General features: G+C 47.5%; 2 protein-coding genes across 5 annotated transcripts; one reads left to right on the forward strand and one right to left on the reverse strand.

The window, feature by feature from the left end:
- Positions 1-9,096, reverse strand: PLAGL2 (PLAG1 like zinc finger 2). 3 transcript variants are annotated; one of them, XM_003642491.6, is made up of 4 exons: positions 9,020-9,096; positions 6,281-6,505; positions 4,641-5,035; positions 1-3,730 (listed from the first exon to the last, which is right to left on the reverse strand). In XM_003642491.6, the coding sequence occupies exons 3-4, from the start codon at positions 4,901-4,903 to the stop codon at positions 2,509-2,511; spliced, it is 1,485 nt and encodes a 494-aa protein (XP_003642539.3). In that variant the 5' UTR covers positions 4,904-5,035; positions 6,281-6,505; positions 9,020-9,096; the 3' UTR covers positions 1-2,508. The 3 variants fall into 3 exon arrangements, with proteins under 3 accessions (XP_003642539.3, XP_046759004.1, XP_024998169.1); XM_046903048.1 differs by having other exon boundaries at positions 8,107-9,096; XM_025142401.3 differs by lacking the exon at positions 6,281-6,505.
- Positions 9,097-9,165: 69 nt separating this feature from the next.
- On the forward strand, positions 9,166-13,926 carry POFUT1 (protein O-fucosyltransferase 1). Of its 2 annotated transcripts, XR_005841090.1 has the most exons (8): positions 9,167-9,302; positions 9,382-9,503; positions 9,612-9,794; positions 10,379-10,491; positions 11,117-11,309; positions 11,591-11,833; positions 12,401-13,707; positions 13,742-13,926. XR_005841090.1 is itself a non-coding variant. In NM_204427.4 (7 exons), exons 1-7 carry the CDS (start codon positions 9,203-9,205, stop codon positions 12,587-12,589), a joined length of 1,143 nt encoding a protein of 380 aa, NP_989758.1. In that variant the 5' UTR covers positions 9,166-9,202; the 3' UTR covers positions 12,590-13,926. The 2 variants fall into 2 exon arrangements, 1 of the variants encoding a protein (NP_989758.1); NM_204427.4 differs by having other exon boundaries at positions 9,166-9,302; positions 12,401-13,926.
- The last annotated feature ends 168 nt before the right edge of the window (positions 13,927-14,094 follow it).

A 14,094-nucleotide genomic window follows, 5' to 3' on the forward strand; every position in this document is an offset into this window, starting at 1 on the left:
TAATAGTGAAACGAATTCCATTTATTCTTTGACAGACTACTGGTAGGAGGAAGATGCCTGACTCTAAGCTCCGCTACCGCTGCTAAAGGAATTCCAGTGATGACGTCTGCTGGGAGTACAATGCAGGCAGAAAGCAAGAAGGCCAGAAAGGAAAGAAGGTGTGCAATGGCATTGCATAAATCTGACACTCCTTGCCGTAAGTGATCCGTTCTGATCATTTATTTCTCTTAAAACTGAAGACAGGGTTAAGGCTTGCATATCATTGGTAACACTGTGAAACTCTTTAATTTGCAAGGAGAAAAGCAACAGAAGGTGGGACTGAGGTATTCAGTGATGGTAAACAGAAGACTGCTGCGATGCCCTATTTACCTTTTCTGTGTTAGAGAACAAGAAGGCACTCGTCGAACTTGGAAAGGCAACATTTTACAGTGGAGAAAGGGAAGTACTGCATTTAACCCAGGGGGATCATTGCCACAGGATATTGCCGAGGTAAATAAATCTTATATTACATTTTGATACAGAAGTATTATTTGTAGCACTGCTGGCTAACCTAAAACAACTGATCTATGTTTCGGAGAATCAATGGATCACTACAAAGTCATTCTGGGAAGGATTACTAAACTAAATTAAAAACAAAATTCTTCAGTAAAATGGAAGGGGACAAGCCCATAAGCACAGGCACACTGTGGGATTGGTGGCTCAGCAAAAGGTAACGTGCATTGACTGAAATGGGTGCTCTGGGGAGGTGAGCAAGGACAGTATGTGGCTTCACTGGAAGAGTTAACAGAGTAGAGGTAGATTTTGCATTTCCTAGATTTATAGAGAACCATAGTGATAGATTTCCTGGCTGATATTGGCCTACAGCAGTTCCTGCATGCTGAGGTATGAAGATCCATGTGTCTATAACCAGAAATAGGTACTGATGTCCATCGAGAATGACATCCATGCATTACATCCTTCAATGCCAGTGCCCAGGAAAGTGAGAGCAGGGGCCATACAAATGCTAAATGACACCCAGCAGCTCACTGCTGCTTGGCTGTGCAGCCCTCCGGTTCAGCAGGTAGGGAAGGATTTGGGAGGTAGGACTGGGAGCAGGGGAAGCAGGACTAGATTTCTGGAGGCAAGGCTTAAGCAGAGAACAAAAAGGCCAGTGGGACCAAATTCTAAGTGAAAGAGTGACTGCAGGCCTAAACCCTCAGCATTCGTTAGAACTTAGTGTTGGGAAAAATGCTTCAAATACATTGACAGGTATAAATGAAGCTGGGACCAAATTTTCCTCCCAATTCCTGGATGTCTTCACCCTAGGACAGGTTAAAAAAAAAAAAAAACAAACATGCATCTGTTGAGACTGCTTCATGGGTAAGCCAAAAGGTACTGACCTCGCTGAATGGTTGTGGCTCATAAAACAAAGCAAACTTAGGGGCTTGAAGCTTGTTCTCCTCCCTGCCTGGTAGGACAAGACTTGGAGCTGCTGGCCCCTACCTCCTAGCCCAGCCTTTTCTCATGCTTTGGTTTCCAAAACAGACGTACAATCCGTTTGCCTGTAGGAGATATTTAAAAGGGCTCTATACATACACCACAAACGTAAGCTCAGTTCTGCAAGCCGCTCCATCCCCTTGACACGTGGATAGTCAGAGAAAATACGCAGGAAGCTGCTGCCTACAGTGGCAGAGGCTGAAGTGGTCCAAAAAGCAATGTATTTCCCCATGGGGGAAAAATGTGATAAGTGAAGAGAAATCAGTGCAACCTGACTTCGTCATGTAAACAGTGTTCTAGCTACACCAGATATAAGGCCAGTGTATTCTGGTGCCTCCTATTTTTGTAACGGTGGAAACAGAACTGCGTTGTGTAAACAATGTTCACTGTATTGAGTTTAACCTAAAGGCTCCGCAAAGAAGAATGAGGTGACGTGTCTGAACTCTGTATGTAAACGGTCTTTTGTTTAACACTGATGTGGAGTCATCTGTATTCGGTGGAGTAAGCTGTATTGGGTGAGAGGATGAGAGGTAGTGGGGAAGGACAGCTTCTTCCCCATTGGCTTCATACAGAGCGGGTATCCTGACTTCTCCTTCTCCATGTGAAGGTATTAACTGCTTTGCCAGAATAGCAGTGTGATAACATGAAATGGAAGCTGGACTCTTCAAACGTTTAGCCCGAGATGAAAGAGTCTCAACTCCTTCTCAGGGACAGTCCCTTCCCAAAGAGGAACATAGCTCCAGGATCTCGGGGAAGGTCAGTGCTAAGTGTGGCTCCTGATTCACAGATTTAAAAATTACATAAAATATATCCAGTCTATTAGATGAAAACTTTTCGCTGTACAGGACTGAGACTGGCATGGGAATATCTGCTGTTCAAGTCTTACAAGTGCTCCTGCCAGAGATCAGAAACCTCCTGTCTGAATCAGCTTTGCAAAGCTTTCAGACCCCAAAGGGAAGTAAGAATTGTGCGTTTTTAAGGCTCTCCACAAAAGGGTGACTGAAAGATCTGTTCTCCAGTGCTATGTTCAGCTTATTGGAATGCCTGGTGGAAACGTGGCAGCGTGGTTGTGCTCAAGCTTGAGGTGAAGACAGGGGGCAGTGAGTGAAGGGGCCCAAAGTTCAGTGAGGCCCCAGTTCCAGGAGATTCTTGAGGTTGATGTTGCAAAGTGGAAAGCAGTGGCTGTGTCTCCCCCTGTGAGTAGCCCATGACTAATCCCCCTGAAGATACAGGTGGATTGCAAGGAGGAAGATTTAGGGGGAGGAAGCCAAGAAGATGAGAAAAGTCCATGTTAGCAGCACAGAGAGCCTCTGAAAGGTTAGCAGGGCTCTTGGAAAGCAAAGCCTCATCCAGATGGGGTGGCTGAGGCGAAGAGGACTGAGGCTCACCAGATGAGAGAGACAGGCTGCCAGGGAAGTCTGACAAAAAGCTGTCCACCTCTACTTTGGGTAGTTTCTCAGGCAAATATGAGGTAGATCCAAGCTGATACTTTGGAGGAGGTTGCGGTGGGGAAGAGATGGGAGAAGACGATTCCAGAGGATAACTCATTCCCATTGGAAGAGAATTGGGAACCAAAGAATGGGGCATCCCTGAGCTTGGCATGGTTTGGAGATGCGTACTGTACATGCCCACAGGCAACATGCCAGGGAAGCTCTTACCACCTATCATGTCTCTGGATGCCATACACAGGACGGGACTCAGCTCTTCTTTTACCGCTACAGACGAGCTGCAGCTTAGAAGACCCAGCATGTCAACTGGCTCTGTCTTTATCTTCAGCAGTTCCTGGGAGTGGCTTTTCTTCATGTGCCTGGTCAGATGATCCTTCCGCCCAAACCTCTGAGCACAGTACTGGCACAGGAAGTCCTTCCGCCCCGTGTGCACTACCAAGTGTCTCCGCACATCTTTCCGGGTGTAGAAGCGTCTGTCGCAGTGGTCACACGGATGCTTCTTTTCCTTCGCTCCACCAGAAGCTCGTCTAGAATGAGCTTTGAGGTGCTCCAGCAGGACTTGGGTACTTTCAAATGTCTGGAGGCACACCTTGCAGCTGAGATCGCCGCTGGCGGCAGCGTGCATGGCCAGATGTCGCCTGAAGCCGAGCTTTGTGTTGTAGTTCTTGCCACACTCGGGACAGTGGAGGGCCTCCTTGTTGGGATCGTGGGTCTGCAGGTGGTTGCGAAGGTGATCTTTCCGGTGAAACATCTTCTCACAGTACATACACTGATGAGGCTTCTGAGCAGAGTGAGTGGCCATATGCCTTTTGGGAGAAAAGCAGGAAAGTTTAGATTGGTGTCCAACCCCTAAGAGAATGCGTGCTACTTGTTCAAAATGTTCCACGTGTTCTATGCTTTATGCCATAAAAATCCCAAGTGGCATTTTAACTCTACTAACCAATGCAGAACTGGCAGCCTGGGCAGCAGGCACAGAAGCACAGCATTTCAAGCACTGGTAGATGAGGCTGTCCCAGCAGTACCTGTCCTCCCTAGAAGGCATCAGTTCTGCAGACGAACACTTCAGTTGCCTACTCGGTTCCTGTTCTTTAAGTTGAGGCTATCAAAGGGGGAAATGACAATGATAATTTATGACAAGAAATGCTTGTTTGCTGATGAGATGGTTTCATTTCATCAGGAAGCATCAGACTGTGTCGCTGTCTGTTGACAGCTAATATGGACTGATTTTATCTCGGTATTTTATACTGTCTGACACCGTGGTTCATCTCATCTTCAAGTTCCTAGTGGAACTTTAATTATTCTATCTAATATTTCAGTGCATAAATGGGAGCTCTACTTCATGCTAGATCAATAGTGCCAAAGAAATATTTCTGTGATTAAAGTTACAAAGGTAGAGCTTAACAAACATGAATGCTATTTTTCTTTTCATATTGTTTTTTAATCTGTGAACTTCAATTTCTGCTTCAATTTCCTCCTCTAGTAAAACAAAAAACATCTTGAGCTCAGGATAAACTATTATCTGAAGTTCTCTACAAGGTGCTTAAAGAGATGCCAAGTATGGTAATGTCTGGGACTCAGCTGCTTTGCAAGGTAACAAGGGCATTCCCCCTCCTCCACCTTCTCAGAAATTCAATCAAAAAAACACGATGGAGGGGTTTTCCCCCTCTCTTCTGGTAGAGGAGCACTGTTCTGCAGAGGCACTCAGCAGTTACCTACCTATACAGCTTGTACTTAGAAGCAAAGGCTTTGCCACAGTGCAGCTGAGGGCAGTTGTACGGTTTCTGCTCAGTATGAGAAAGCGTGTGAGTTCTCAGCTTGTCCACATTAGTGAAGGAGGTCTCTGATATTTCACATTGGCATTTTCCCTGACTTTCAGTCTCTTCACCTCTTGGCCTGGGAACTAATTTCCAGCCTGTCTCATCCTCCTCCTGCTTTGCATCTTGAATCCAGTTGGGAACACTGGGAAAAAATGCCGTCATGGCAGGCCTAGTACGACGTGGCCATGTCAAGCAGAACTCGAGCCTGCAGATGTCTCGCTGTGATGTTGTCTGGGTGCAGTTTCCGTTGGAACCCTCAGTGAGCAAACTGCTTTAACAGCAAAATGTCATCATCTGGAATCACAGAAGAGTTGGTGTTAAGGCTCTGCATCTTCCACCTGAGTATGCAAACATGGGTGAGCATTCAACAAGCACGATAAACATGTGAAGACGCTCATGCTGCACGTTCACAGACTTGGGAAACTCACATCTCCAAAATGCACGTGGTTCTTTTCTCCCATAACCCTTATTTCACTTCCCTGAACAAAATCACCTTAAGCTTCTCTGAATAATGTTTTTGCAATTAACAGCCAGTGTTACCTGCTGCATGCATTTTGTCCTGAAATAAGTGGGTGTCTCCCTGTGCCTCCAAATACCCCACCTTTCCCAGGCTCTTTTGTGGATTTCTTCTCATCTTCTTTTTCTATGTTTTTCGTAGTCTGCTCTCCCTTCCTCTTGACCTTTGCTCACGTGGAATTCCTTTCTAGAACTTCCCTGAGGAACTAAGGTATGTATTTATCGTTTCTCATCCTACCAGCCTGTTGCACTAGTAAGACCAGCTCCTAGCAAATCAATCTGCACTACCACGCATGGGTTAACCAGGCTGTGGAGGACAACTTGCTACTACCAGCAACATCACACCTTTTTCAGGAAGACAGAAAATGAGACTTCTCCTGAGGGTGCTATTAGTCATTGTGTTTTCTGTTTTCTATCGTAGGGTAGATTTTTCCCTCTCTGAATTACCCCCTCTCTTGTTCTTCAGTTGTGTCTGTCTTGTCAGTAGCGCGCTGCATTTCTGTAAGGTTCTACCAGCACCTATACCAGTAAGCAGTTAGCTGGAATAAAAACCTCAGAAAAGATCTCTTTCACTGAATTTAGCTGCCTAAGAAACTCTTCTTAAAATAGCATCAAACCCTCAAGCTCTTTCTAACTCCATGATTGCTTCAGAGGGAGGAACTTCCTGCCTGTACATCAGCATGAGTGCCAGTTGTGGGCAGGATGTGCAACTGTGAGGGAACTAACCAACCCCCACTAAGAAAGTGCACCAGTGAACGTTATAAATAGCTGACATAACAATAACGGTAGCTACACAATCAATCACGACCCCATGAGTGTCTCCCACGGGGTGGAAAACACCGGGAAATGGGATGACTCTAAGACAATGTGTCACTAAGCATGAGGTTTGGAAATGTCTGTTAAGAATGGAATTCAGCTTTGTGCAAGCTGAACCTACACAGGCAGAGCACAATAAAAACAAGGACAGGAATTGCTGAGGTGCCATTTTGATATAAGCCAGTGTGATGCGACAGCTGCTCCTACCCTTCAAGATGCACAAATCCTGTGTTTCAGAGTGGTCTTGCTTCGTAGGTGTCTGAGACTGCAAATATTTCACCTCTGTATGGGATGGGTGCTGGAAAAGATAAATGCTTTCTCTCTCCTGTGTCAGAGCTGCACACACATTCCAAGAGTCTCTGTCATTTTCTCCAGGTATTTACTTCTTTCCCTCTGAACAAGCTCAGCCATCTGTGCTGGTTTCAAAGCTACCTGAATGAAGACAAAATTTGAAAAGTGCTGTCTTTAATAGTAAGGTACATGAACTATCTATTGCTCTCAGAGCAGAAACCCAAATACATGAGTTAAGACAATAATATCTGAAATTGATTACTGTAAAATTTCATTAACCTGTCTTCAGAATAGTGAGGTTTTAGCAAGACAAAAGGACTCTACCTATCTGAGTCTGCTTCTAATTCTGAAGGTATGTCATAGGACACTGACAGCTGCGAAGTAAAAGAAAAACAGAACAAAACGAGGGGCTTGCACGGTATCAGTGAACCCGATAGCAACTTGGTTCATCTAATAGTAACAGCAGAAGCATAGTGACACAGATCTTCAGAAGGTTAACAATGTAGCTCATGCCTGGCTAGAAAACTCTATTTTGTATTCAAAGTATGTTTCCATTGTGCTCCCGGTTGATTCTAATGCTGTAGCCACCTGAGAAACAGACACCACAGCGCAGAAACACTTCACCTCCACTTGTTCAGAGTATCTTTCAGACTACAGCATCTGTACCAGCACTGAAGAAACTTTTTATCGTAAGAAAGTTCTACTCTAGTCCACGGGAATTACTTCTAGCCTATGCTGCTCTTGAAAACTGGGATAGGAGGAGTACAGAAAACTGCCATCACCAGACGAATCTTTCCTATGCTTCAGTTGTACAGAGATTGAGAAGTTGTCATAGTGAACATCAAGTTCATAAAAAGACGTCCACCTGAGGACTGTAGTCCTGCTAGCTCTCAGCTTACATGGCATATTTCATTACTACACGTGTCAGCTTTGTGTACATTTAAGAAAGTCCCTGGCATAAAATCTTTTGCTTGCTTTGACAGTTTTTTCCAGTAGTTACACCTTAAAGAGTGTTTGAGTCATATAGCACTGCTTCACAGCTTCTGCCCCTGGACAGCCTTCCAGCGGCACATAACTGGGACCTGTACAAAATAAGAGGAAAAACTAAGAGGAGCCTGCATCATTTCTCTGACCACCAGCTGAACTGTGACAGTCCGACTGCAGCAGGTTGGCAAAAGTAGGGAGGCCAGGACAATGGTCCTGCCTGACGAGTCCCACATCATGTAGCTGCAGTTTCTGTTTTCTAGAGGGTGTTGCTGGTGTCTGATTTGAGTTCGTCCACCCTTGTGTCTGGTGAGTCTTGCTGTGCCAGGAGTCCTTTCCCTCCTGAAGACAGAGGCTGCACTCTTGTGTTTATGACTCTCCTGGGATTGGTGGGGTTGGTCACAGGGCTCTAGATCTCTTAGCCCTCACCACCTGGTTCTGTATGGAGCTGGACCAACAATTCTGCAGCTGCACCATGGAGCCTCTGAAGGAACTCATCCCAATGAAAAGTAATTTACTTTTCAGCCTTTCCTCCCTGAGCCACATCAGTGCCCCATTCAGGTTTCCTTTGCTATTTTAAGTTGTTCAAGCTTCTACTTGCTCAAGTGGAAGGCACCAGCAAGACAGCAGAAAGCAGAGAGCTGCAATCCCCACAGTCACTTCAATACAGTGACCGCAACATTGCAGCATTGCTCCTCATACTGAAACAAAGCCACCCCCAGCCCCATTATAGCATTCCAGTCGAGTTCTGCTCTCACCCCGATTGCAAAGTGCTACTGCCAGACCTCACGCTGTTGGTATGACTTTTCTGTATCCTCTGTCGTTTTCCAACATTGTTCTCATGTCAGTATTGTTGATCTGGTTGCAGTCCTTCAGCACTGGCTTTGCCAACACTACAGTCAGGTGTGAAAATCACCCTTCTTCCTTCTCACACACACGGGGCTGCTCTGCCCCTCTGGTTACAGCCACACATCAACCCACGCGGCACTGGGATCCCCCATGCCAACCCTTATTTCCTTGCAGTAAACAACTCTGGTTGCTCCACGATTTGTAAGTATAACTCAAGCTCCAACCTCAGCCTCACTTCTCTGTCTGACCACGGGTGCACTTTGGACGTTCCCCTTGCATGTATACAAGGCTCCCTTTCAAATCAAACGGAGCTATGACTCTATAATACCTGAAGCTCTGCTCAGAGCCCCCTTGGCCACATGGAGTGCTTTTCCCTCCTGAAGCCCCTCCGCGGACCGTTTCACCCGCCAAATCCCCGCCAATCTCCTCACTAACAGCGCACAGAGGGAATATAAAGGCCGAACCAATTCCGAACAGCGGGGAACCCCACACGCAAAATGGCTCCGGGGCGACTTATCCCCCAGATCGCTACTTCCACTCATAAAGCTGCGAAGGACCAAGCGTCTACAGCCGGCAGAGGGAAACAGCGGAGCCGTCGGTCCCACCGGGCACCCCCCGCCCTACTGAAGGCCCCGCGTGCCGCCCCCTCCCCGTTTCCATGGCGCAGCGCTGAGGGGAGGGCGGGAGGAGGGCCGGGCCTACGCCCCCCAGCTGCCCCCTCACGCCCCTCTCTCACCCCTCGCTCTAAGGAGAAACCCGGCCGCGGAGGGGAGGGGGCCGCCCTGACACCGCCCCCAGGCCGGTTCCGCTGCCCGCACTCACCCCGTTCCCCCGGGCCCCGCCAGGCGCGGCTCCGGCCCAGGCCGCGGCGGCCCCATTGTGCGGGGCATTGTGGGAGTGACGTCACGAGCCCCACTTCCGCCTCGATGGCTGCCGCTTCCGGTTAGAACGGCCGGGCCGGAGCGCGTGGGGCATGCCGGGACGGGACACCATCCCGCCGCCGCCATGGTTCTGCTGTCCGGCGCCGCTCTTCTCCTTGCGACGGTAACGGTGGCGGCGGGCAGCTGGGATACAGCCGGCTACCTGCTGTACTGCCCCTGCATGGGTGAGGCCCTCCCGCCGCCGCTGAGCCCGGTGCTGAGGTCCCGGCGGAGGCTGAGGCCTGCTCTCCTCCCCTCCCGCAGGCCGCTTCGGGAACCAGGCCGAGCACTTCCTGGGCGCCCTGGCCTTCGCCCGAGCCCTCAACCGCACCCTGGCCGTGCCGCCCTGGATCGAGTACCGGCACCACCGCCCGCCCTACACCAACGTGAGCTGGGAACGGGTAGTGGGGGGCGGGCAGAGCCGGGGAGAGCCTCGGGGGGGGGGGGAGATGGGGATCCCGGGGTCCCCGAGTGAAGCTGTCCCTGCCCTGCAGCTGCACGTTCCCTACGAGGAGTACTTCAAGCTGGAGCCTCTCCAGCAGTACCACCGCGTGCTCAGCTTGGAGCAGTTCATGGAGCAGCTGGCACCGCAGCACTGGCCTCCCGGCAGGAGAGTGGCATACTGTTTTGAGGCTGCGGCGCAGAGGAGTGCTGACAAAAGCACCTGTCCCATGAAGGTGAGCTTCTGCACCCCGGTAGTGTGCCTGGATCTTGTAGGCCTTCCAAAAGGAGCAGTTGCCTCCTGCTGGTTGCCATTCATTTGTAAAACTGGGAGCTGTCGGTCTCAAATGGCTTTGTGTGCATTCCTTTCACTGTGTGCCTACTTGCACCTTCCTGCCTTTCTTTGTCAGCAAATACATAGCGTTCATGAAAGCTGTAAGTGTGAGTTATGTCGCTTCAGAGTTGGTTGTGACTGTAAGGAGAACAAATTTTGAACAAAAAAAGTTTCTTTCCTAGTCCTTGCCTGTTCCCATATGTGGTATAGTTGTTCAACTGTAAGCTGTAGAGCTGTCTCTCTAAAAGCAAGTTTGTGAGCAGTGGTGTTCTTTTTCTTTTCAATTACCTTTGCATTGATTCTCTGTTAACTTTATTTAATGCTTCAACTTCTTCCTGTGGAGCTGATATGGGCACACAGGCTGCTGTATCAGTATGCATTCTTCCAGTACCAGGGGAATTCTTTAACTTTGCAGCCCAGGATCTTGTTAAATCTGTCTTTGAGCCCTGTGCGTGTACTGAACAAACACTTCTCTCTCCTTTGCAGGATGGAAACCCATTTGGTCCATTCTGGGATCAGTTCAAAGTGGATTTTGATAAGTCTGAGCTCTTCAAGGGAATCTCATTCAGTTCTGCATACAGGGACCATTGGATCCAAAGGTAGCATGAAGCTGGAGAAGTGTGGGCTTTTAGAATAACTCAGGAAAACAGTTCTTCTAGTCACTTGTAGAGCCATCATAATTTGGGGTGGAGATTGAAGTGATTCCGTAGGAATATAATAAAAACATTAATACTTTTTTTTCATGAATTGTTCGTTGAGCAGGCTCTTTCTGTGGGCGTTAAATATGAACTCTTTTGGGCTGATAGATTTCTGAGCCTTGCTGATCATGAACTGTTTTGCTGCTTGCTTCATGTTTACAGAGTCACAAGTGACTTTAGTCGTATCAGTATGTTTGGGTGACGTAATTGCTCTAGCCTGGGATGAAGACATAAGCTAGGTAATAACTCGTTGCTGTGTCTATCAGATTGCTGTCCTTTTGTCTGTCAAATAGCACTATTTCAGGTATAAGGTAAAAGGTGGTATTGGAGTTTTATGTCAGTGTTCTGTTCCTGTAGCAAAATAATGAGGATTCATCTTGTGTAAATTTGGTATAAGAGATACTGTATATCTCAGGGTGTTCACAGTTTCCATTCTGACCTTCACAAACTCACTTACAGTGCTGTTTGTGCATAATTATGCATACAGAATTGCTATATTCCTGTATTCCTGTCTGTTTCCCGTTAGGTTTCCACCATCTGAGCACCCTGTACTTGCTTTACCTGGAGCTCCAGCCCAGTTTCCAGTCTTAGAGGAGCACCGACCCCTCCATAAGTACATGGTGTGGTCTGATGAAATGGTGAAGAAAGGAGAAGCCTATATTCATTCTCTGCTGGTTAGACCCTATGTAGGAATTCACCTGAGGATCGGCTCAGATTGGGTATGGTTTCTCTTTAAGGCTTGTTGCTGTAACCCTTGCAATTGCTGTAGGGGTGGGGGTGACTAACATTCAGCAAAAAAAAAAAAAAAAAACTTGGAATGGGAACTGCCCTTCTGAAGCCTGATTGTATTTACATTCAGCAGCTCATAGTGTTTGAGTGCTGGAAATGCTTCTGGGATTCTTCCTTCAGACAGATTGTAATGCTGCTGGCAGTGGTGAGGGACTTGATAGTGTTTTCTTATGCTATTTTCATTCAGACATATTTTCTCTTCTTCCAACAGAAAAATGCTTGTAACATGTTAAAGGATGGGACAGCTGGGTCTCACTTCATGGCTTCACCTCAGTGTGTGGGCTATGACCGTAGCACTGCTGTGCCCCTTACCATGGACATGTGCCTGCCAGACCTCAAAGAGATTAAGCGTGCTCTCAAGGTCTGGGTGAAGAAGACAGTAGCCAAGTCTATTTATATTGCTACTGATTCTGAGCCCTACACAAAGGAAATACAACAGTTCTTCCAAGGAAAGGTAAGTCTTCCAGAAACTTGGTTCAGCAAAAGTGCTTGAGTAAAAACTGTCCTCAGATTCTGGTATGTTGCTCCCACAGGCAGCAGACACAGTTGTGTAATAGATCTCCAGGGAAATCAGGCTTAATTTCAGCAGATAATAGGGTATCAAAGTAACCTGTTGTTGAAGTCCGATTCAAACTGCCTAGTGAGTGAGTGGAAAGATTGGGCAGAGGTTGGCATGCTGGTTTTTCTTTCAGTGACTGAGGGGCAATGTGTCCTGAAGCATTTGGAACTTCGTGCTAAAATGAACACCAGTTACCGTCTTCTCTGAGAACCTCAGCCTGTCTTCATACTTTCTGGACTCCATTTTAATTCTGTAGATTATAAGGGAGAAATGCAAGATGTGATGAGCCACGTTTATCTCTAAGTGATCTTTCAGAAATGATTTGACCTTTATCTGCTCATGGATGAATTATAGGGCAACTCTTTTTGCATTGTATATTCCCATTTCTAGTATAATGCTAAGACATTTGGGCAGTAATAATAGATGTTGAGATTCATTTACTTTCCTTCCTTTTCTCCACAGATCAAAGTTGTAAGCTTGCAGCCAGAGGTGGCTCAGATCGACTTGTATATTCTTGGCCAATCTGATCACTTCATTGGGAACTGTGTCTCTTCATTTACTGCATTTGTAAAAAGAGAGCGTGACGTGCATGGAAAACCCTCTTCATTTTTTGGCATGGACCACCCACCAAGGTTACGGGATGAATTCTGACCAAAAGAGGATCAGGCTTGATGGTTCTCAGGGCTCCGAGCCTGGTGCCTTGCTGAGGGACCTTGCTGGTGTTGACCACTCTGTGTGCAGAGCATGCTGCCCCGTTGTGGCAGAGATGTTTCCAACCCTTGGATACTCTGCACAGTCACTCTTCTGTCTGACTTCACTTCTGTGATACCAGACAGAAAAGAAATTTGAAATCGTGTAGTTTATTGGAAACTGTAAGCTATGTGTAGCTTTTAAGATGTAGTTTATATAGCTCTCCATCCTCTTCTGGGAGGGGAGGGTTTGCCAACAATTATGAAGAAGCTGCTCAAATTTCTTCTCTTTTTCCCCATTATTAATTTTATTTGGAAATGTCATTAAGCTTCTTATTGTCCAAAACTGACCATGAGTTTCTTTTCAAGTGCAAGGTATAATCAGGAATATCATGGTCCCTGAATAGGAGTGCAAGATGAAGCTTAGGACTGGAAATTTTAGGGTCTGGGTTTTATTGAGTGCCATTGCCTTACCGGACCCACATCACGTCAGTGCCTCTTTTTCCATTCCCTGTAAAGAGATTTAATACCCACTTACGGCAGCGCTGTGAGAAGGAGCTTTTGTGGGGCACAGTGATCTCAGTGGTACTGGAGAAGTAGGGTGGTGCTGTGGTTATGTGTGGCAGTTGTCGTTTTATTGGACACAGATGGGAAATCTCTCCCAGCCAGGCTGGGGTTGGAGACGTGGAGCTTCATAGCTGTTGGTAAATGGTGGAGGTCTGTGGTAGAAACATAACTGTTTTTAGGTCAAAACATGTGAAGTAGCTACCGTGTGGATTGGTGTAAATCCTCCTTAGGTCTTTGTTAATGGTTTGGGGGTTCTATTTCTTTTATTGTTGTACCTTGTGGAAATAGTCCCTCTGACAGCAGGATGTCTGGCTGTAGGGTTTGCTCCCAGCACAGCTAACTGGGAACAAACAGCAACAGGACCAACATTTGGGCGGTACAAGGAAACCCATTTGGGTGGTACAAGGAAACCCATTAGGCCCGGTGCTGTTCAGTGCTGGTAACCCTTGGCACTGGGGTGGTAAATCCCACTTTGGCCAACATTTTTTCTTAACCCATCTTTTGGGTGGTGCTCTGCAGCACCCAGGGCTCAGCTTTAGCTCCGTGCCTGCTGGGTCTCCTGGTTGTGCTTCTGCACTGCTGGGCTCGCAGGAGAGCCCTGGGCGAGGGGAGAAAGGCCCCGAGTGCTGCAGGGGCACTGAGGTGCTCCTTCCCTCCCTCTGGAGAGCCGCGGGAATGGTTTTATAACAAACGTGTTATTTTTTTAATAATAAAATCTCGGTTTTGTATTCACTCGCGTGGCTCTGACATTCCTTTCTCCGGGGCCGCCCCACCCCGCTCCCCCCCCCCCATCCCCGCACGACTCGAAGCTGTCCCTTTGTGGACTGTTCGTGGCGGCGGCGCGGGGCGGGCGCGCGTTGCTAAGGAAGTGCGCTGGGGGCGGGGGCGCGCGTTGCTAAG

Source organism: Gallus gallus, chromosome 20 (genome assembly GCF_016699485.2).
Source record: "Gallus gallus isolate bGalGal1 chromosome 20, bGalGal1.mat.broiler.GRCg7b, whole genome shotgun sequence".
NCBI lineage: Eukaryota > Metazoa > Chordata > Aves > Galliformes > Phasianidae > Gallus > Gallus gallus.

Coding starts and splice junctions, on each gene's coding strand:
- PLAGL2 (XM_025142401.3), bottom strand. CDS start 4,903: ATGACGGCATTTTTTCCCAGTGTTCCCAACTGGATTCAAGATGCAAAG. Junction 3,731..4,640: donor TCTAAGTACAAGCTGTATAG/GTAGGTAACTGC, acceptor TTCTCCCAAAAG/GCATATGGCCACTCACTCTG.
- POFUT1 (NM_204427.4), top strand. CDS start 9,203: ATGGTTCTGCTGTCCGGCGCCGCTCTTCTCCTTGCGACGGTAACGGTG. Junction 9,504..9,611: donor ACCGCCCGCCCTACACCAAC/GTGAGCTGGGAA, acceptor CCTGCCCTGCAG/CTGCACGTTCCCTACGAGGA. Junction 11,834..12,400: donor AACAGTTCTTCCAAGGAAAG/GTAAGTCTTCCA, acceptor TTTTCTCCACAG/ATCAAAGTTGTAAGCTTGCA.